This window comes from Macaca fascicularis, chromosome 10 (genome assembly GCF_037993035.2).
Source record: "Macaca fascicularis isolate 582-1 chromosome 10, T2T-MFA8v1.1".
Classification (NCBI taxonomy): domain Eukaryota; kingdom Metazoa; phylum Chordata; class Mammalia; order Primates; family Cercopithecidae; genus Macaca; species Macaca fascicularis.
This window is the reverse complement of record NC_088384.1, coordinates 775,860-798,487: the sequence shown is the minus strand read 5'-3', so window position 1 is coordinate 798,487 and position 22,628 is coordinate 775,860. Positions and strand designations below refer to the sequence as shown.

General features: G+C 47.9%; 1 protein-coding gene across 50 annotated transcripts; it reads right to left on the bottom strand.

Moving 5' to 3' along the window:
• Positions 1-8,182: 8,182 nt before the first annotated feature.
• Positions 8,183-22,483, bottom strand: RABL2B (RAB, member of RAS oncogene family like 2B). 50 transcript variants are annotated; one of them, XM_074003312.1, is made up of 11 exons: positions 22,337-22,483; positions 21,726-21,880; positions 20,114-20,273; positions 17,323-17,378; positions 17,202-17,231; positions 15,922-16,001; positions 14,940-15,056; positions 9,690-9,801; positions 9,247-9,344; positions 8,785-8,868; positions 8,183-8,618 (listed from the first exon to the last, which is right to left on the bottom strand). In XM_074003312.1, exons 6-11 carry the CDS (start codon positions 15,940-15,942, stop codon positions 8,520-8,522), a joined length of 531 nt encoding a protein of 176 aa, XP_073859413.1. In that variant the 5' UTR covers positions 15,943-16,001; positions 17,202-17,231; positions 17,323-17,378; positions 20,114-20,273; positions 21,726-21,880; positions 22,337-22,483; the 3' UTR covers positions 8,183-8,519. The 50 variants fall into 50 exon arrangements, 47 of the variants coding, with proteins under 47 accessions (XP_073859413.1, XP_073859408.1, XP_073859410.1 ...); XM_074003307.1 differs by having other exon boundaries at positions 14,940-15,019; XM_074003309.1 differs by having other exon boundaries at positions 9,247-9,341; positions 14,940-15,019.
• Between the last annotated feature and the right edge of the window lie 145 nt (positions 22,484-22,628).

The following is a 22,628-nucleotide window of genomic DNA, read 5'->3' as shown; positions in this document are numbered from 1 at the left end:
TCTCACTCTGTCTTCCAGGCTGGAGTGCAGTGGCACAATCTTGGCCCACTGCAGCCTCTGCCTCCCGGGTTCAAGTGATTCTCCTACCTCAGCCTCGTGAGTAGTTGGGACTACAGTCATGTGCCACTACTCCTGGCTAATTTCTGTATTTTTAGTAGAGACGGGGTTTCACCATGTTAGCCAGGCTAGTCTCAAACTCCTGACCTCAGGTGAACCACCCGCCTCGGCCTCCCAAAGTACTGGGATGACAGGTGTGAGCCACCGTGCCCAACCTTATTTATGTTTTTCTATCTGAAAGCCCTTATTTGTTTTTCTTGCCTTATTTCACTAGCCAGAACCTCCAGTACAATGCTGAATGAAAGTGGTGAGAGTGGATATTCTTATCTTGTTCCTGAGCTTAAGCATGAAAACTTCAGTCTGTTGCCATTAAGTGTGATGTTAACTGTGGGTTTTTCACAAAGACCATTTATTAGGCTGAGGATATTTTCTTCTTTAAGGAAAATATAAAGGTTTATATTTTCGCTAAGAGGTTTATATTTTTATTTTTTACACAGTAATGAGTGTTGAATTTTGCCAGCTTTTCATACATTTATTGAGATGATCATGTAATTTTTCTGTTTTACTTTGTTAATCTGGTGTATTAAATAAACTATTTTAGAACAACTTTAGATTTATAGTTGTCACAGATTGTTACAATTTACTCCTCTCGTTTGAGACTATTTCTCAGTCTTTCTTTGCTCTTATATGACCTTGACAATTTTGAGGGATAGTTATTTTGTAGAATGTCCCCCCATTTGCATTTGTGTAATATTTTTCTCATGATTATATTGGGATTATGAGTTTTGGGAAAGAGTCTCAAAGAGACAGATTATCCTCATCACATCCTATCAGGAGTCTACAACATACATATGACAACAGTGATGACACTAACCTTGGTCCGTTGGTCAGGGCAGTGTTCTCCGGGTTTCACTGCTGCTCGCTTTCCATAAGCGCTTCTTCAGAAGTGGGCCACTCAGTCCAGCCCACTCTCTGTAGTGACGGTGGTTGGGGGTGTTGGCTCCACCCCCTGCAGATGGCAGGAGTTACACATAGTATTTTTAATTTTTTTGTATGAAAGATTTGTCTCATATTATTCAACTATTCATTAGATTAGTATGGAGCCCTAATGTGTATTTATTTTATACAGTGGACTATAAATCAATATGACATTATATAATTTGTTGCTCACATTTTTCCAGCTTTGCCCATTGGGAGACCTTTCACATTGGCTCTTGAGTTCCTTTGACATGCCTCCATCATTTTTTAAATTAAAAAAATTATTACTAATTTATTTTTATTTTATAGAGATAGATTCTTGCTATGTTACAGCCCACGCTGGTCTTGAACTCCTGGCCTGAAGCAATCCTCCTACCTCGGACTTCCAAAGTGCTGGGATTACAGGTGTGAGCCATTGCACCTGGCTTCATTTTGTTTTTTGAGCACATCCTTACTTTCTGATATAATAAGATGCTAGAGGCTCATTTTGCATTTCTCCTGCTTCAACCCTGGAATCCACCATTTCTCTAAAGTAACCTGGGTCTTTCATTGGAAAGTGTTTTTTTAGAGACTAAGATCTGGACACTGGGTGTGCTTGTCAATACTGAGATGTGTTACTTCTAAGCCCTCAAAGCTGGATGAGACAGTTAGGTAATATATGTTGTATACTAACCCATGTATATACCTGTATCTATTATTATTTTTGTATCTATCCATTTTATATATATATATATAAAGCTCAATGAGAGGTCACAATAATACTTTCACCTCTTATCCAGTACCGCAAGATTTAGTTTATCCTTTTCTTGCTTCCAATAATTTTTTTTTTTTTTTTAGATGGAATCTTGCACTGTTGCTTAGGCTGGAGTGCAGTGGCGTGTGATCTCGGCTCACTGCAACCTCCCTGTCGTGGGTTCAAGTGATTCTCCTGTTTCAGCCTCCTGAGTAGCTGGGACTACAGGTATGTGCCACCATGCCTGGTTAATTTTTTGTATTTTTAGTAGAGATGGGGTTTCACCATGTTGGCCAGGCTGGTCTTGAACTCGTGACCTCGTGATCCACCTGCCTTGACCTCCCAAAGTGCTGAGATTACAGGCGTGAGCCACCGAGCCCAGCCCCATTAAATAATTTTTAAATGTCTAACTGACACTGCACTCCTGGGATAAACTCCACTTTAGTCATGTGTATTATCCTTTTAATATGCTGCTGGATTTCTCTTATTTATTTATGTATTTATTTTATTTAGAGGCAGGGTCTCATTCTGTCATCCAGGCTGGAGTGAAGTGGTGCAATCATAGTTTACTGCAGCTTTGGACTTTTGGGCTCAAGCGATCCTTTCATCTCAGCCTCCCGAGTAACTGGGACTACAGTCATGAGCCGCTATACCCAGCTAATTTTTGGGCTTTTAGTAAATACGGGGTTTGGCCATGTCCGCCATGCTGGTCTTGAACTCCTGGCCTCAAGTGATCTGCCCACCTTGGCCTCCCAAAGTGCTGAGATTACAGGCGTGAGCCACTGCGCCCACTCACAATTAATTTTAAAGTATTCTCTCTTTTTTTTTTTTTTTTTTGAGACGGAGTCTCTCTCTGTCGCCCAGGCTGGAGTGCAGTGGCCGGATCTCAGCTCACTGCAAGCTCCGCCTCCCGGGTTCACACCATTCTCCTGCCTCAGCCTCCCGAGTAGCTGGGACTACAGGCGCCCGCCACTTCGCCCGGCTAGTTTTTTTGTATTTTTTAGTAGAGACGGGGTTTCACCGTGTTAGCCAGGATGGTCTCGATCTCCTGACCTCTTGATCCGCCCGTCTCGGCCTCCCAAAGTGCTGGGATTACAGGCTTGAGCCACCACGCCCGGCCAATTTTAAAGTATTCTCATTACTTGAAAAAGAAAATCTGTACCTTTAGCTTCCTGGCCCCCACCAAATTCCTTCCCAATTTCACCCGCAACCCCCGACCCTAAACAACCACGAATCTATTATTTTTGTCTGTAATCTTTCTGTCTGTAGATTTGCCTATTCTGGACATTTCATATTAATGAAATCACACAACCCGTGGTGCTTTATATGTGGCTTCTTTCATTCAGCATATATTTTTTTTAAGTTTCATCCATGTTGTAGCATGTATTAGCACTTTGTTTGTTTGTATTTCTGAGTAATATTTCATTGTGTGGATATACCACATTTGATGGATATTTGGACTGTTTCCACCTTTTTAGTTATTATGGATAGTGCTGCTATGCCCACTCATACACAAGCTTTTCTGTGAGCACATCTTCTCATTTCTCTTGAGTGTATACCCTCGGAGTAGATTTGCAGGATCATATGGTTAACTTGATGTTTCACCGTTCCAGGACTGCCAAACTGTTTTCCAAAGTGCCTGCACCATTTTACTTCCTTCCCAGCAGTGTATAAGGTTCCCATTTCTCCATGGCCTCGTTAACACTTGCTATTATCTTTTTCATTATCAGCAAATGGCATCTCGTTCTGGTTTTGATTTGCATTTCCCTCACGACTAATGATGTTGAGCATCTTTTCGTGTGCTTATCGGCCATTTGTATATTTTCTTTGGAGAAATGTGCATTTGCTTCATGTATTTTTAAAAACCATTTTATCGATATACATATTTAAGGTACACAACTTGATGAGTTTGAAATAAGTATATACCCATAAAAACGTCACCACAATCAATGCCATAAACATATTCATCACTTCAAAAAGTTTGCTCCCTCTCTCTTCATTTCTAATTCTTATGTTTTGTGATAAGGACACTTAACATAAGATCTATTTTCAGTAAATGTTTAAGTATATAATACAGTGTTGTTAACTATAGTCACTCTGCTGTGCAGGAGGTCTCTAGGACTTACCCTCCGGCATAACTGAAGCTTTGCACCCGATGAGCAATGCCTGCTTGTTTCTTCCTCCCCTTAGCCCTTGGCAACCACCATTCTACTCTCTGCTTCTCAGTTTGAATATTTTAGATGCCTTACATAAGTGAGATCATGTAGTATTTGTCCTACTGTGTCTGGCTTCTTTAACTTAGTATAGTTGCTGCAAATGGAAGGATTTCCTTTATTTTATTTTATTTTATTTTATTTTATTTTATTTTATTTTATTTATTGAGACTGAGTCTCGCTCTGTCACCCAGGTTGGAGTACAGTGGCACTGATCTGGGCTCACTGCAAGCTCCACCTCCCAGGTTCGCGCCATTCTCCTGCCTCAGCCTCCTGAGTAGCTGGGACTACAGGAGCCGCCACCATGCCTGGCTAATTTTTCTTTTCTATTTTTAGTAGAGATGGCGTTTCACTGTAGCCAGGATGGTCTCAATCTCCTGACCTCTTGATCCACCGGCCTCGGCCTCCCAAAGTGCTGGGATTACAGGCATGAGCCACCGCGCCTGGCCAGGATTTCCTTTTTTAAAAAGGCTGAATGATGTTCCATTGTATGTACATGCCACATTTTCTTTATGTATTCATCTGTGGTTGAAAAAAATTTTTTTTTAAGTATCTCTTTCAATCTTTGCAGATTGGATTTGTGCTGGGGCATTCCTTCAACACCTAACCAGGATATTAACAACTCTGTCTTAGCATTCACTTCTTGATAATCCTGGTCCTGGAGATCTTCGAAAGGAAAAAGCTTAGGGTCTTCTCAGATCTTTCCTGAATGCGTGGCCTGCCCTGGGTATGTGCATGACATTTGAAATGCCCAGTAGACACAAGTATTTTTTGAATGCTCTAATTTCCCACAGAAACTTTCCCAGATTTTCCTCCCAGGCTTTATGTAATCTGTTATATGTCTGAACCACAACTTTTTGTCCCAGGGAACTGTGGGTTTTTTGGTCAACTCAGAATGTTTTCAAGCAATGCCTGCCACTTTTCTACCTTGAGTGGATTCAGACTTGGGCAAAACAGACAAATGCCTCATTTTAGTCTTTCAGATCATTTCTGACCAGTTAGAATAGACAAACGCAGTCATTTGTGGATAAGGTCTGCCTTGCTCCCTCTGGAACCTGGGACCTGGGTCCTAAATTGGGAAAGTGGACTACTGTCTTCAAGATAACCATTAAGCTGACGAAGGGGTGAGGCAAGGGCAAGTGAAAATGCCACACAACTGTCCTGTCACTTTTCAGTTGCCCTTCCTCATTTCAGTGCTTTCCTGACTGATTTAAGTCTTTTACTATTTTCCAGAGTTCGGGCAAAGTTTCTGCTGCTTTTTCTCAGTGTTTCTGTAGAGGGACAGGGGTTTGGAGCTGTCTACTCTGCCGTTTTCCTGATGTCACTCCACTTCTGAACCTTTCCTGTCTTTGTGGATAGTGGAGATGTCGATCTTGGAGATGATACCCTGTAAGGATGGGGTCCTTCATGATGTGATACACAACTTAATATTCATCATATGGTTTTACGTCCCCAACATGTCTAGTAACCAAGGGGTGGACATAGGAGCGCCCCGCTCACCAGCACTCCCAGTGACACACCTGGGGAATCTGTGCTTCCTGTCTACAGCTTTAGGCTCTGTGAGCTGAAGTCTTGGTCGCTGCGAGTGGTAGTGTGGGGAGCAGGGCAGGCATTTCCACCAAGTGATACAGTAAGAGCTTCACTAAACACAAAGCTATGGCTGCTTCCTAGACAGTCCATGCGCTTGTAAACTGGCAAGCAGAGTTAGCATTCTGGAAAGAGGTGATGGTCTCTAACCATCATTAGGAAGAAAGGATGTTGCCAGATAGTAACAGGAGGGAGTAATGTATTTGGTACTCAGGTGGTTCATGCTATCTCTTGGAACTTGCATGTCTAGCTACAACTATGTAAGTGTAACAACCACTGCCTCATAAAGGCATAGTCAGCAGGGGCTCAGACCCCCTTAGACAAGAGCAGCAGGATCAACCCACCAGGCAAACAACCTAGACCAGCAAAAGTGCTAGCCAGAGGATGAGAGGTGACAAGTATCAGTCTCCGCATGGGGTCCAACTACAATAGCAGGGGCTCTGGTTTATCCTTTCCCATTGACCCTTCTCTTGTACATCCCCCAGGACTGGTGACCAGTTAGAACCATAGAGCAGCTCTACCTGGATGGAATGAACTTTAAGAAACAGGTGGATCTGGCTTGTGGATGTTGCTGGCACCCTGCCTAAACATTCATCCTCCAATTGCTTTAAGTGTTGATGAAGGAAGCACACAGTTGCCCTTTTCCCCAGAGAATTGACCTTACTGAAACAGAAGGCCCCCTTCCACCTCACATCCTTGGCTGAAGGGTACAAACGGCCCCCGGTCTTGAGGTAGGACTAACTCTGTAGGGCAATTTGCCCTGGGATGGGGTGGGGTGGGGTGGTGAAGCCGGCCTCCAGCTGAGACCACAACCTTGCTGAGCTTCCTGCCTCCTGCCCGCCTCACTCTTCTGAGAATGACCCTAACAAGTCATTTGAACAATGGCCTTCTCAGGGTCAGCTTCTAAGGAACCTGATACAAAATAGTCAGATAAAACCAATATGATGGTGAACTTTATAGTATGTAAATTCTATCTCAGCAAGGCTGTTGTATTTTTTTTTTTTTTTTTTTTTGAGACGGAGTCTCGCTCTGTCGCCCAGGCTGGAGTGCAGTGGCCGGATCTCAGCTCACTGCAAGCTCCGCCTCCCGGGTTTACGGCATTCTCCTGCCTCAGCCTCCCGAGTAGCTGGGACTACAGGCGCCCGCCACCTCGCCCGGCTAGTTTTTTTTGTATTTTTTTAGTAGAGACGGGGTTTCACCGTGTTCGCCAGGATGGTCTCGATCTCCTGACCTCGTGATCCGCCCGCCTCGGCCTCCCAAAGTGCTGGGATTACAGGCTTGAGCCACCGCGCCCGGCCTACAGTAAGTAAATTTTTTTAAGTTCCACCTCATCAGGGCATACATTCCTGGGAACCCCTGGTCAAGTCAAACATCTTACGTTGAGCATCTAAGTATTGCTGATTTAAAGGGGAAATGTGCTTGTTCTTGAGCTCCCAAATTAACAGGTAATTCAGTTCTTTTGAAAACACTAAATTCCACTGAAATGGCCTCCATGATAGTGAATTGAGAGTAAACACGGGCTACCCTGCAACAGGTCAAGGCAGCCACCCCTCATTGATAAGGGTGATGATTTGCAGATTCTTTTGTCTTTTTGCTCAGTACACACTTCGGAGCCACAAAGCACATACATTTACTCAATGTTTATGTAATTCAGCCTTTACTGTAAAAACGGAAACAGTAAAAACAAAACCCTATTAATAAACACAATGCAAACAATGCCCGAGATTGTAATAACAACATACTAGCAAGCCACAAGTACCAGAGAGGGGTGAGCAGGCGTATCTGCTAGTTCTCCTCTTGCAGTCCTCAGCCTCCCACAGGAGGCACCAGGTAAAAACTATTCCTCCAAAAAAAGAAAAAAAAAAAAAAAAAAAAGGACAGCCTCTTTATGCTGAAATAGGAACTTTGAAAGAAGCGCTTCTTATAGTTCAAATGGATGTACCTTGTGGTGTGGCTGTAAGGACTCTGGATTTTACCAACAAAGCTTGTGTATTCCTAACTATAGCTAAGCCTGTCACCTGCTTTTACTTAACTCTAATGTTCCTGTGATCTCAGCTTTACCTAGAAGAGCTCCTGAAACAGCGTGGGTACACAGAAATCTGGAATGAATAGCTGTCTGCTCAAAAATATTTGTTTAAAAACAGATGACTGGGGTTGGGTGCAGTGGCTCACGCCTGTAATCCCAGCACTTTGGGAGGCCGAGGGGGGCAGATCACGCCAGGAGATCAAGACCATCCTGGGCAACATGGTGAAATCCCGTCTCTACTAAAAATACAAAAATTAGCTGGGTGTGGTGATGCCAAGCTACTCGGGAGGCTGAGGCAGGAGATTCACTTGAACCAGGGAGTCAGAGGTTGCAGTGAGCTGAGATTGCGCCACAGAACTCCAGCCTGGCGACTCTGAGCGAGACTCTGTCTCCAAAGGAACAAACCAACCAACCAACCAGATGATTGGGAGAATGAAGAGGAAAACAGATGGGAGACCACATAGGGAAAGAATGGGGTCTCACAGATTCAGCTGTGGGTGGGGGTTAATCATTACCTTGGCAGAAGCACAAGGAATTGTCCCTGAGGTGAGCTTTGGAAAGGAAAAAAACACAAACAAAAAAACGAAAAACACCTAAATTTCCTTTATTAAAGTGACACATAATCATGTTTTCTGATTCTCTTCACTGCCCGCCTGGGGGGAGGGGGTGGGGAAGGTGTTAATGATACTGATCCCTAATTCTGCTTCAAGGAGATCTGGTGAGGACCTTCTTCCACCAGTCCAGAGTTTGCTGGTGCTGACCTCATCCCTGCATTAAGGGCCTTGAATGTGGGAGGCTAATAGGATGGATGGGCTGCAGGAGGTAGAAGAGGGGATGGCCTAGAGAGTTCCTCCATTCAGAGCTGGAGAGCTGTTGAAGGGAAGGGTACTTTTAAAAGGCTCCACCCACCCCTAGCCCCAGCCCCTCAGCTGTGGGGAGAGGCCGCCTCCTCTGATGGGGTCTCGATGCTGCTGTTCTGCTCCTGGTCTGGCACATTCTCCTCTTCCTGTTCCAACTTGAAGTTCTGTGGACAAGGTTGCAGGTGAGGCCTGGCCCTACGTTTGCTCAGCCGCAGCTCTGAGACATTTAGTGGGGCAAAGTTAGGCGAGAGCCACTCCACTGCGTTGTAGTCCCTATCCCTGAAGAGAAGCCGTTTCTTCCATCCCACCCGAAATGTGGGCCTGACCTACCTCGAGCTCCTGAAAAATCTCATCCATGAAGTCCTGGGAGTTCTGTTTGTAAGACACAGCTAATCGAATTGCATCATTGAAGAGCTGCGGGTGAGGCAGAGACACAGCTAATCAAATTGCATCACTGAAGAGTTGGGGGTGAGGTAGAGATGGTGGATGGGAGTGCCTTGGACTCTGCCCAGTTCACCCCACTGGCCCCACTGTGAGACTACACAATACTCCATTCCTAAAATCAGCAACCTCACCTTTCCATTTGCCTCTCCCCATCACCCTGACCTATGTATGGTCAATGGACTTCCGCCTCATCAAGTCCAGGCCCATCAGCCTCTCCCCTCCCTGCCACCCATGGCCATGCACTGTTCCCGTTCTCTCCATCACACCTGCAGTAAGCCCTTCTCTTCACAGCTTCCCTTTACCACCTAGCACCCTGGCCTTGCTAGCTACCTCTGCAGTCGACCATACCTTCACAACGTTGGTGCCATCAGCAGCGGAGACAAAATATAGGGGCAGGGAGAACTTCTTGGCAAAATTGAAGCTTTTTTGGGTCGCGTTTATGTCTGCTGTAGAGAGAAGGTAGGACATTGGTCTGTCTGTCAAGGGAAGGGAAGAGGGTTTGGAGGGTGGGCCACTGGAGGCCTTCATTCCAGAAAGTGGGATAGGCAGGGATGATTAGGAAACATGTCCTAGAGAGTTCAGTTAATAGGGATCTGTGTCTTGGGAAGAGGGCAGGCTGGCTTAGCTGGCTTCTTTATAAGGTGGGAAGAACGCAAGTAACCAAGGGTCATATCTTATCGTGGGAGGGAGGAACAATCACTGAAGGCTGCCTGCCCCAGGAATGGGGGAGGAAACGTGTGGTGGTGGGTCCCCAGTGAATTGCTAACACCCAGGTGCAGGGATGGCCCCACCATCAATTTTATTGGCCACCACGATGCATGGGATCTCTGGCCTGAACTCCCGAAGCTCCATGTACCAGGTGCTCAGGTTCTTATAGGTGACTTTCCTCTGTACATCAAACACCTGCAAAGGGCAGAGGAAGAAAGATAGCTCAGGTGTCAATGTTTCTGCACCGCATCTCCAGGTGACTCACTCACACACCTAAGCAGGTGAGCATGAGCACATGGCGTTGTCTGTGGGAATGCTCTGAATTGCAGCCTCTCTGACCACAGAGGCTGTCCTTTCTCGGGGAAGCCCCCTGGGGTCTCCAGATGCAAAAATGTTTTTAAAAATCTTATTATTGGCTCGTTGTGGTGGCTCACATCTGTAAACCCAGCGCTTTTGGAGGTTGAGGCGGGCTGATCACCTGAAGTCAGGAGTTCAAGACCAGCCTGGCTAACATGGTGAAACTCTGTCTCTACTAAAAATGCAAAAAGTTAGCTGGGCGCAGTGGCGCATGCCTGTAATCTCAGCTACTTGGGAGGCTGAGGCAGGAGAATTGCTTGAACTAGGGAGACGGAGGTTGCAGTGAGCCCAGATCATGCCATTGCACTCTGGCCTGGGCAACAAGAGCAAAACTCCATCTCAAAATAAATAAATACATAAATAAATAACAGATTCCTTTTTTGTTATCTTGTCATCTAATCTTATTCACCTATTTTAACAATCATAAATTGAATCAATTTGCCAATTGATACAGTCTGTTAGAAATTGTAAACTTCCGTGTTTTTTAGTCTACTCTTATATTTATTGCTTAAACTGTTTTAAACTTCCTCTGTAGTAACTGTAAATATTTCTAGAGTTTTACTTTAGTTACTATTGATTTACTTTTATTTTTTACTTTTTAGAGACAGGGTTTCCCTCTGTCACCCAGGCTAGAATGCAGTGGCTCAATCACAGCTCACCGCAACCTCAAAACTCCTCAGCTCAAGGGATCCTCCTACTTCAGCCTCCCAAGTAGCATGCACCCATTAATTCTTAAATTATTTTTTTTGTAGAGGCAGGCTCTCCCTATGTTGCCCAGGCTCATCTCAAACTCTTGGCCTCAAGGGATCCTCCTACCTGGGTCTCTAAAGGTGCTGGGGTTACAGGTGTTAGCCACAACAGGCCTTGATTTCTTTTCTTTTTTTAGATGGAGTCTCACTCTGTTATCCAGGCTGGAGTGTGGTGGCATAATCTCAGCTCACTGCAACCTTTGACTTCTGTGTTCAAGTGATTCTCTTGTCTCAGCCTCCTCAGTAGCTGGGACTACAGGCGTGCGCCACCATGTCTGGCTAATTTTTATGTTTTTAGTAGAGACAGGGTTTCGCCATGTTGGGCAGGCTGGTCTTGAACTCTTGACCTCAAGTGAGCTGCCTGCCTAGGCCTCCCAAAGTACTGGGATTACAGGCATGAGCTACTGCACCTGGCTGATTTACTTTTAATTTTAAGCTTCTGTTTACTTCTTTGTTCTTTCTGCTTTTTGTTTTTGTTTTTTGACAGGGTCTTACTCTGTCACCCAGGCTGGAGTGCAGTGGCACAATCTTGGCTTACTGCCCCCTAGACTCCCTGGGCTTGGGTGAGCCTCCTGAGTAGCTGGAACTACAGGCACATGCCACCATGCCTGGCTAATTTTGTATATTTTTTGTAGAGATGAGGTCTCATTATATTAACCAGGCTGGTCTTGAACTCCTGGGCTCAAGTGACCCTCCTGCTTCGGCCTCCCAAATTTCTGGGATTATAGGCATAAGCCACTGTGACTGGCCTCTTTAAACTTTTTAAAATTTTTATGTTTTATTATTTGTATTTCATAATTGTATTACGTTTTTATAATTTATTGTTTTTACCTATTTTTATTTATTTATTTGTTTTGAGATGGAGTCTTGCTCTATTGCCCAGGCTGGAGTGCAGTGGTGCTGTCTTGGCTCACTGCAACCTCCACCTCCTGGGTTCAAGCGATTCTCCCGTCTCAGCCTCCTGAGTAGCTGGATTACAGGTGCGCACCACCACGCCCGGCTAATTTTTGTATTTTTAGTAGAGACGGGGTTTCACCATGCTGGCCAGGCTGGTCTCGAACTCCTGACTTCAGGTGATCTGCCCGCCTCAGCCTCCCAAAGTGCTGGGATTAAAGGCATGAGTCACCGTGCCCAGCCTGTTTTTACCTATTTTAAAATATCAGCAAGAAGGATGAGCACTGCAAACCAGCTCTAAGGGCAGAACTCTGAGCGACAACTGAGCTGCTGCTACAGTGAGCCTTTGTGCCCTTCACAGGAGCTCCTCCCAAGTGTCCAGCCCGAACTGCCCTAGTACCACAGTCAGTGGATTAAAGTTACAACCACCACCCTGTAACTGCTGGCACAGCTGACCTCACTTCTAAATCACCCAGCTATTTGTGCAAGGAACATGGTTCAAGCTCAGGGCTAGGGGCTCGCCCTGTGTGGTGGTGGGAGGGTCAGCAGCTGTCACACCTCAAGAGGTGGCAGGAAGTCTATGTGGATTCTCTTTCACAGGCCAATGTCAACGAATCCCCAGGTTGTCTTGAATTCCCGAGGAAGACTCCTTATAAAGGATGTCTGTAACGAAACTTCCGGAATCTGCCTCACACCAGGCTCAGATGCCTTTTGTCCAGGTCTGGTTTCCTGAGCACCCTTTCCTTGTTTGCAGAGCCGAGGAGGAGCTGGCTAGAATGAGCAGCATCCCCATCTCAAGGTTTCAAGGTGGAGGGTCGAGCCTTGGCTCCGTCTGACCCTCAGCTCCCCGTGTGGTCAGAAGGTGAGTGCTTTCTACCCGCCAGGGCCCATGCAGCAGACTGGGGCTGGTGGCAGGCGAGACACCCCAGGCCTTCAGAAGAGGGTCTGAGGGGAGCCCATGGAGATGCATCAGATGCAGAAAGCAGTCACTCCAAGAGAAAAAGAGAGGTGAGCTCAAAATACCAAATGCCAGAGTAGGCCCGAAACCAAACTGGCTAGGACCAAGCTCCTCTGTTCTTGAGGGTCAGACTTCTGCACTACACTGGCCCCATTTGCCTTACCCCATTATCCTCTTGTTTAGTACCTTAACAGTTATCAGAGTTAAAGCTTTTGGAATGTTTCAAGGGATTTTGTTCTTAAGGGGCAGTGGGGGAAATCAGGTGATGAGCTCCTTCCTTTACCATCTGCAAAGGGTCAGAAGGGAAGAATCCTCACTGTCTTCACCCCTGGAATCTGTACTGTGCCCACCAGTCAGTAAGTTCCTGGGGGCAGCATTGTGTCTTTCCGCCTTGGCACTCCTGGCATCCTGCACATGTGCATCACAGACAGAATCCACGTTGTGGAAGTGATCAGTGGTGCACACAGGAAAGAACAATTCTAATGACAAACATCAGAAGAGGCTGCATGGAGGTGATGGCATTTAAGCAGGGCCTGAAAAATGAGCAGAGTTTCAAGTAAAGGGGTGTGAGCTGGGGAGAGGCTGAGGGAAGAACATGAAGGAAGGTGTGCAGAGGAGCAGGTGACAATGAGCAGAACAGAGCAGCTCCTTCTGGATTCCCTCTGCTATTGCTTCTTACAGATGAGATGACACCTGCTCAGCCATGCATCCCTCTCAGGGCCAAGGTAAGGCCGTGCATACTTATAGGCAATCACTAGGTGGGAGGTAGGGCTAGAAAGGTGGGTGTCTAAATGCTATGGAGTGCCATGGCAGACTTTATTAATATATGCCAACAATGGTGGCAACCTGTCCATCCCATGTGTTCTTTTAATCATGTGACTCTGATTCCCCACTGAGAAATGCCATCTGTTTCTTCCCTCTGTGACTATGACCAGAGAGATGCCACATAACTTCCAGGGCTCTAAAAGGAAATACAGGTCCCACCAGGTTCTCTTTGGATGCTTGATCTTGGGATCTTGGCTGACACTCTGTGAGCAAGCCCAAATCGGCCCAACTGATAAACTGCGAAGAAACACGGGGAGCAGAACCTGCCGGGGGTCCAGCCAAGTACCAGTGTGTGCGTAGGGAGATGCCCCAGGCAGTTCCAGCCTGGAGCCCAGCCTTGGAGTCTTCTTAGCTGAGACTTCAGACATGACGGATCCCCGATCCATCAGAAAATGGTTGTTTTGTGCCACCAAGTTTTGGGGTTTTGTGTTAAAGCAAGACCTTGAATGCCATTCCAAGAAATTTTAGTGACTAAGGTTTTCACTTGGTGACAATTGCTAGGTTAATAATTCCGAAGACTAGTCTATTACTTCCTGCATTGTAGATGGCTGATGTTCACGAAAATGTGGGTTTTTTTTTTTTTTGATGGAGTTTTGCTCTTGTTGCCCAGGCTGGAGTGCAATGGCGCGATCCGGCTCGCTGCAACCTCTGCCTCCTGGGTTCAAGTGATTCTCGTGCCTCAGCCTCCCAAGTAGCTGGGATTACAGGCGCCTGCCACCATGCCTGGCTAATTTTTTGTATTTTTAGTAGAGACGGGGTTTTACCATGTTGGCCAGGCTGGTCTCAAACTGCTGACCTCAGGTGATCCACCCACCTTGGCCTCCCAAAGTGCTGGGATTACAGGCATGAGCCACTGTGCCCAGCCATGAAAATGTTTTTTAAGTGGCTCAAAAGAAAAACATGCTCCTTTTCAGCATCTACAAGTGGTGGCCTGAGAACCAAGCCAGGGAATTCATGGGTAGGAACTTCTATAGGACACAGGTTTACAGAGCTGCTTTTTCCTTTCTTAGCCCTTTCCTCGGCTGCATTTCAGGCACTTACCACGCCCTGGCTGCCGGGGTGGAACCGTAAGGACTGCGTCCTAGGCAACAAAATGGGAGGCTCGGAGGGAGGCAAGGGGCTGGCCTGAGAGAGAAGGTTCTCTGGGACCTGCAGCATCTACTCAGTCCCAGCATGTGCCCCCTAGGGAAAAGCAGCAGGCAACAGTAGAGGGAGGCCTTGGGAGCTTGTCTGACAGGGTGGGTCCATCAGAGGGACTGCGGCCCTGTCTCAGGCACGCGTTTGCCTCTTGGATGCTACACCTGATGGTGAAGCCCTGAGCTTGCTGTTCCACCTTTTCTCCACCCATCCCCACCTCCAGAGAGCGCACCTGGCACCTTCTCACTAAGAAGCTCTGGGGAGCAGGTGTGGTTTGAAACATCCCTGGGTGACCCTGAGCCCCGCCTCCCACAACACCCAGACTTGGTTAAGAGGGCCCAGGGCTGCTAGGCCCCTCACCCCTCAGGCCAGACTTGCCCAGTGCCTTTGTCCACCTCCACCCCATCTCGTACCATGATGCAGGCGTGGGCCTTGTGGTAGTAGGAGGCATGCATGCTCTGGAACCGCTCCTGGCCTGCCGTGTCCCAAAAGTCTGCAACGTGAACACAGCTCTGACTGCCTGTTGGGGGCTGGAGATCACAGAGACCCACATGCCTGGTACATTTCTGTGCAAGTCACTAAAATACGACACACATGTGGCACAAAGCACAGCACGTGTGTGAGTACACGGGGAGCACAGGGAGAAACAGACCACAGAGCTCCACACGTGTGTCTTCGACACAGTGTGCCTGAGTGATGAGAGAGGTGTGTGTTCACCTGTTTTATGGGAAGACCATGGGTTAGGGGCCAGGAGGAAGGACAACATACACTGGAAGCCCAAGGAGGGAGAAGATAGGTTCCCCGTTTCCCACATGATATGCAGGGTCCTCTAAGTTCTAAACTAGTCCAACTTCTCACGTGCGCTGACCACAGATGGTAGACAGAGTCAGGCAGGCTGTGTGGCCTGGCCAAGGAGAAGATTATGACCCGACGGAAGGTCAAAGCCCGATAGATAGATAGTAGATAATATCTACTATCTATCTATCGGGTAGATAATGGATGGTAGATAATGTTCTGACCACATTTACTTTTTTAAACCGGCTGAATAAGAACCCCTGAAACTAGGCAAGCTACTGCCTTGTCGAAGGCCTCTCATGTTCTTCTTCCCTGAGGTGGGTACAGCCCCCTGACTTCTCCTTTCCTGAACCCTGTCCTGCACAGGTGCCGCCCTGGACGCCAGGTCAGAGGGCTGGGACTTGGCCCCTGCGTGCCTCCTTCCACCCTCCACAGCTTCCTGGCTCCTGACTCTCTGGGTTCTCTCTACCACCCCTTATCCCTGCCTGGGGTCTCATTTTCTCCCTCTGGACTCTCTCCTTATGAACCTTCCCTCACCTCCCCTCGTCTCCCATTTCCTCTTTCCTGAGGGTCAGCGTGGCTTGGCCCTGTGCCACTTACCCACAAGGATGGTCTTGCCATCTACCGTGGTTGTGTGCTTGTAGAGGGTCAGGGCGTACGTGGACAGCTGCTGTGGCTGACTGCACTCAGGTTAAGGACCAAAATCAATAAAAGGGGAGGTAAGGAAGGAGTGGGGAGCAGGGGTGTTTGGTTTGATGAAATGGATCCTCTCCCTCCTCTTCTCTTTGGAGTTACTGAGATTTTAAATCATACCAGTGTTGCAGACAGAGGATCAGCCTCGCATATCACTGGTACAAGCTCCACGGAAGAAGAGTGAGGGGTGGGAGGAGATGGGAGTGTGTTCTGGTCATCGAAGTCTGAGGTAAAGCGCAGAACAGGATTTTACAGACAAGCGTCATAAAGGGCATCATGCAGTTGGAAAATGCAAATGTGGAAACCCCAACTCAATCACTGATGGAGCTTTCGCAGGCTGGAAAGGCAACCCTGACCCTAGGTAGCAACATGACCATTCCAGGGACAAAAGCTCCCACAAGCCTTACAGCTGACAAGCCGTCTACCAATTTGGAGTCTGCCTATGTGTGAAACCCTGAGAAAAAGGGTTAAACTCTGGGGATAAACACCTTCTGAGGCTGCAAGAAGCGGGACAGTGTAAAAAGCAGAGCCAAATGTTGCAGGTGGTCTGGGTGTGCAGAAGCACTTGGTACGAGGTGGAGTAACACATACTCAGATCTTAAGGCAACTGAGCGTTGGGGTGCTGAGCATAGGACAGGGAGCAGCAGGCTCCAGGGGCTCGTCTCACCTGTGGTTTTCAGTGGATCCACTTGGGAAACTGTTTAAAAATCTCCCAGTTGCAGGGAGGAATTCACTCCAAACCTATACAATATAACAATTCACGGGGGGAAGGTGGGGCTGGCAGCTCCTATTTTACAAAGTTCATTCATATCAGAGATGTTTTTCAACAGTAGGGGGCCCAAGCTTTGAGGTTAAATGAGTTGGCCAGTGTCGGAAGCTACTAAGGAGGAGAAGGAGGTGGGGTTTGAATCCAGGCATTAGATCCAAACCATTTGCTGTCTGCCATTCTACTGCCCTCTTAATATAAAACAAATCCAAATATGAGTAAGCTCCAAAATACACAGCACTGATTGTGCAGTGCCATGTGGATCAACCGGCAAGAAACAAGTGTGGAACAAAACCTGTGCATTCACTTACCCAATCCTCCTTCCTGGGCTGCTGCTACAAAGTGGTGGGCAGTGGGGCACTGATACATGAGCGTGGGAAGACCCACAGGAAAGAGGGGTATTTCAAACCTTGAAGGATACAAGCCATCCATGAGAAATCTCTCCATGAGTCTGAAAGCAGAACAGGCAAGGCGGTCAGATGGTGTCCATCTCTCCCTTGTCCCAAACTTTATCGCCCTAAGGCTGACAGCCTGGAAGCCACCTGTGGTTTCCCCTTTTCGCTCCACAGTCACACAGTTTCCGGGTCAAGTCTGGAACCTGGGAATCAGCATTACCAACCCGTCATAACCAAACAGCTCATGTCACTAGGAGTACACACACCAGCCCATGTGAAGCTCTCAAATCTGTTATTGTCACCACAGCACAGTGCTGCACATACCATTACCCTTGTGCTATGCACAGGGAAACAGAGGCCAGGCCAAGGCTGTGCCTTCCGTTCAAAAGCCATTTCCCAGCCGGGCGCAGTGGCTCACGCCTGTAATCCCAGCACTTTGGGAGGCCAAGGCGGGTGGACCACTTGAGGTCAGGAGTTCAAGACCAGCCTGGTCAACATGGTGAAGCCCTTGTCTCCACTAAAAATACAAAAAATTAGCTGGGCATGGTGGCACATGCCTGTAATCCCAGCTACTCGGGAGGCTGAGACAAGAGAACCTGCTTGATCTATTGGTTATTGAGAGGACTATCTATTCTGAATGCGGTCAGTTATTCTGTTAAAAAATTAGGCAGACTTTGTCACTCCTCTGTGCAAAACCATCCAGTGGTTCCCCATTTCTTTCAGTTCAAACTCTCCCATTTCTTTTTCTCTCCCTCTGTTCTAGCCACTGGCCATTTCCTCCTTTTGTTGTTGAAATGTTCCTGCCAGATATCTGCAAGGCTTACTCCTTGCTTTTTTCAAGTCTTTGACCCAATGTCACCTTTACAACTAGGCCTTCCCTGACCACTCTCTTTACATAGCAACATTTTTTCCCTCAAGTTTTGTAGGGTCACTGCTTGCCTGTCTGCCAGCGTAGTACACTCTAACCGTGATTTTATACTTCTGACTGTAAACTGCAGCTTCACTTGTAAAAGGAGGATAGATTTTATTTATAACTATAAAGAAACAGTACCCTTACTATAAAGAAAACACATCATCTTCTTAGATGACATAGAAAATTACACAAAGAAATTTCCGCAGCCAGAGGTTAAGCTGGTAAATGAAAGAGACCCAAGCTCAGAACGCTGTCCTGAGAGGGCGCGTGCTCAGGAGGTGGAGGAGGAAGGAGAGACCCATAAACTTGCCTCATCAAAGCAGAAGCAGTGAAAGGATAAAAACACAGGCACAGAGGGATTTTCTTAAGGAAAAGTTGCCTCTGGAAGACAGGATGAAGGAGAAAAAATAAGCCCCGGAGACTCATTCCCTCCCAGCATTCTGCCGCTTAGCAGAGAACCAGCTCGGCAGGCCTGAGCTCAACAACAGAGCAGGCCCTACCTTCGGAGGCTCTAGGAAGCTGCCTCTCTGCCACATACACAGATGCTCCCTGTCTTCTTCTCCCAAAAATATTTAGAGCAGGCGCTGGTTACTGTCGGCCTAAGCACAACTCCCTCAGGATAATGAGAGCTTGGGACCCAGGGAGTCACATGCTGTGACTTTTCTGCTTGCAAATTTCCCCCATCACCCTACTCTGTACTCACACCATGTGGCCTTAGTTGGGGGTGGGGGTGTGTGCCTGTGCCCTCTTTGCACAACGATGATAGGCAATCATTAACAGGAATGGAAGACCCTAAAGGCCAAGTTACACAGCTATCAAAGAAAAAGGACAATACATGTGGACCTAACTACTCTTAAAGATGGGTCAGAAAGCCACGTCTTGTTGGCCGGGCGCGGTGGCTCACACCTGTAATCCCAGCACTTTGGGAGGCCGAGGCAGACAGATCGCTTGAGGTTAGGAATTCCAGACCAGCCTGGCCAACATGGCAAAACCTGTGCTAAAAATACAAAACAATTAGCTAGGCATGGTGGCACACGCCTGTAATCCCAGCTACTCAGGAGGCTGAGGCATGAGAATGGCGTGAACCCAGGAGGCAGAGGTTGCAGTGAGCTGAGATCACGCCACTGCACTCCAGCCTGGGGGACAGAGCGAGACTCCGTCTCAAAACAAACAAACAAACAAACAAACAAACAAAAAAACTAAACCAGAGCTGCAGTGTGTGATTGTGTGGTGGGGAAGAGAGAGAGAGAGAGGGAGAGAGAAAGAATTCAAATTCATGGAGATGGCCTAAAAACCAGCAAAGCCCCCAGAGAACTATTCACAGCTACCTGAGTCAAAGAACATGTTTATAAAAATGAAGGTAGAAAACAAGGTGGGCCTGGAGTACTTGGGAAATAAGCGTAACCAGTTCTCTGGGCAGGGGCAAGTGTACCCTCATGCCATGAAGGCAGAAATGGACATGTGCCCTCACCAGTCGTAGGTGTGAGAAATAGGACGTCTCATGGAGACAAGCCGCCAGCACCGCAGAGCCTCCCTTCACCTCTCCGGGTGGCATGTAGGCACCGAAATTCATTAAAAGAAGAAGCCAATCTTCACAATGATTATAGTCAATGGTCAGTTCTACCCAGTTTTCTCTATCTCAGAGAGTCTCTCCAAGAAAGCATCTTCACCACCTTTACCCAATCTGTCACGGTGGCATAGTCACTTTTCTCTTTCCATTCCCACTCCCCGCCCTTGCCATCCCTCAGCCCACAAACCACATACAATGTCCTTAGTTGCTCCACATGTTCTCTCAGGGCTCAGAGGAAACACTCAAATTCCTCAGTCCTTATGACCTGCCCCCTCCACCCAACACACACAACTGCTCTCGTGATTCCCCTCGTTCCTCCATGAACATCTGGACTCCAGCCAAGACTGCTCCTTCACCAGCCCCAAGAAGTCATGCTCCTCTGCCTCTGGAGGACTTTTTTAAATGCCCCAGACCCTCTCTGGGGCTGATATTTCTTCCCTAATCTCTCAACATACTTGGATTTGCCCACTGCGCTGTCTCCCAGGCAGATGATCTTCACGTTGTCATCAGCATCATACTTCCCTTGGTCCAGCTCACTGGGTTTGGTTCTGTCTTCTGCCATTGGCTCCCAGCTGTAGAGAGGGGTCCAGCCCAGGGGAGGGGAGGGTCTTGTCACTATGTGGGAAGATCAACAAGAGGATGTTGTCAGAGATAAGTCCCCTCAACCAAATTTATTTCCTCCTCTTCCTGGACAGGAGAGACAATGAGCCAATGAGAGAGGGGTCCAAGAATACGCTCACACCCTTCTCCATTCACCACCAACTTGCCTGCCACATGCTGAGCCTTGGGGTTGTAACCTTGTACCCACAAGATTCTCTTAGAGTGGTTTTCCCTATGATATATTCCTATTGTGGGTATGCTTAAGGTCACACCTCCCACGACCACCTGGAGAGACAGCATTCTGTATTTACAAGTTCTTTTTTTTGTTTTTTTCTGAGATGGAGTCTTGCTCTATCACTCAGGCTGGAGTGCAGTGGCGCGATCTTGGCTCACTGCAAACTCCGCCTATTAGGTTTGAGTGATTCTCCTGTCTCAGCCTCCCCAGTAGCTGGGATTACAGGCACCTCCCATCACGCCCAACTAATTTTTGTATTTTTAGTAGAGACAGGGTTTTACTATGTTGGCCAGGCTGGTCTCGAACTCCTGACCTCAAGTGATCTGCCCATTTCGGCCTCCCAAAGTGCTGGGATTACAGGCATGAGCCACTGTGTCCGGCCTGTATTTACAAGTTCAACATACAAAAGTTTCCTTACTTGTAAAACAGGGACAAAAAAAAAAAAAAACAACACACACACACAGACACACAAAAACAGTGCCCAGTCACATGGTTGACATGAGACACTGTCTGCCAGAAAGCCTGAGCTCTCACCACTGAATGACACTGACACACAGCCAAATATGCCTGACCCACACTTGTGATCCTTTGTCTTCTTCATGCCTCTTACCTCCCCTTCATTTTCCATCCTACTGTAATCTGTACCTGCCTCTCCCTCTCTCAACACGTGCAATTCCCCTAACCCCCTTCTCCAGTGGTGTTTCAACCTTTACTAGTTTCAAGTATCTCCTAAATGCTGATTATACCCCGCTGTACCTCCATCTAGACTGCTTCCCTCAGTGCTGGACTCAGATATGGTATGCAATTGACTACTAGACTTGGAGTAGCAGAGTATGACACACAGGCATCAATAACATGTTATACACAAATACTTTAAGTCCTGCGCACCCCAAATGCTGCTCCTCACATTACCCATTTGCGCAAGACATTCACCAGGCATCCAGTGCCAAAGGCTGTGTACAACATAATCTCTAGCTCTGTTCTACTCTCCTCACACCTAAATATGACTTTGCAAACATTCCTGAGAATGTAATCACAGTCCAGACTCTTAGCTAGGTGGGCACATAGAAATGATATGATGACGAGATAGCAGCAATAGGTGAACCTTACTGAGCATTCACCATGAGCAGACGTTGCACAGGGTTCAGGGGATGTAAGACACAATGATAGCAGAGTCTACTGTGGTAAGAGCTACGACAGAAGTATGCACACGGGTCAGGGGTAGAAAATACCAACAGGGCCCCCGAGTTTTCCTGACTGTGCCACCACACAGCTACTGCTTCTGCACAGCCAGGGACTTCGCCTTGTTTATCCAGGGACACAATTCCTGGGAAGTGGCAGATGCTTGGAAAGCATGGTGAGGGGTCTGCCCCCTTTCACCTGTACCCTGTAGAGAGAGCGACAGAAAGCCAAATCCAGCTGCACGGCTCCACGCTTGAAGAGGTTCTTTCTTTTGTTTAGAGACAGGGTCTCACTCTGTCGCCCAGGCTGGAGTGCAGTGGCGCGATCACGGCTCACTGCAGCCCCCAACTCCTGGACTCAAACGATCCTCCCTCCTCGGCATCCCTGGGACTACAGTCGTGAGCCACCGCTTACGGGCGAAGACTTGGTTGTCGCTGTCCTCGCGATCTAAGTGGGCAAGCTATCTTTCGATAAATGTTTTTGGGCACCAACCATGTCCATGCATCGCCAGGCTGCCCGTCCCGCCCCCCACAACAGCCTCGCGAAGCCACCTTTCCGTCCTTCCCCCGACCGGGACGCCCTCCCACCCAGACGCCTAGGGCGGCCTCTGAGGGGCTGATCCTGCGTGCTAAGCCAGCCACCGGGGCGGATTTGCCCTCACGTGCGGTCCCGAGTGAGGGCTGGAGAGACCAGGGACGCTGCAGGTCGCCTGCCCGCGGCCAGCGGCCCCTCGGGCCCTGCCGCCCGCCTGGACTCAGCGCGGTCTCAAACCACGCCCGCCGGCCCCGCTCGCGCTGCAGCGCACTCTGCTTCCGGCTCGGCCCGCGTCCTCGCAGCTGCTACGCAACCACGCAAGGACCCCGAGGGAGGCTGCCCGGCCGAAGGCCTGAAGGACCCCGCTGGGGCGCGGGTTGCCCAGCGCGGCGCCTGGCGGGAGGGCCGCAGGGAGTGCG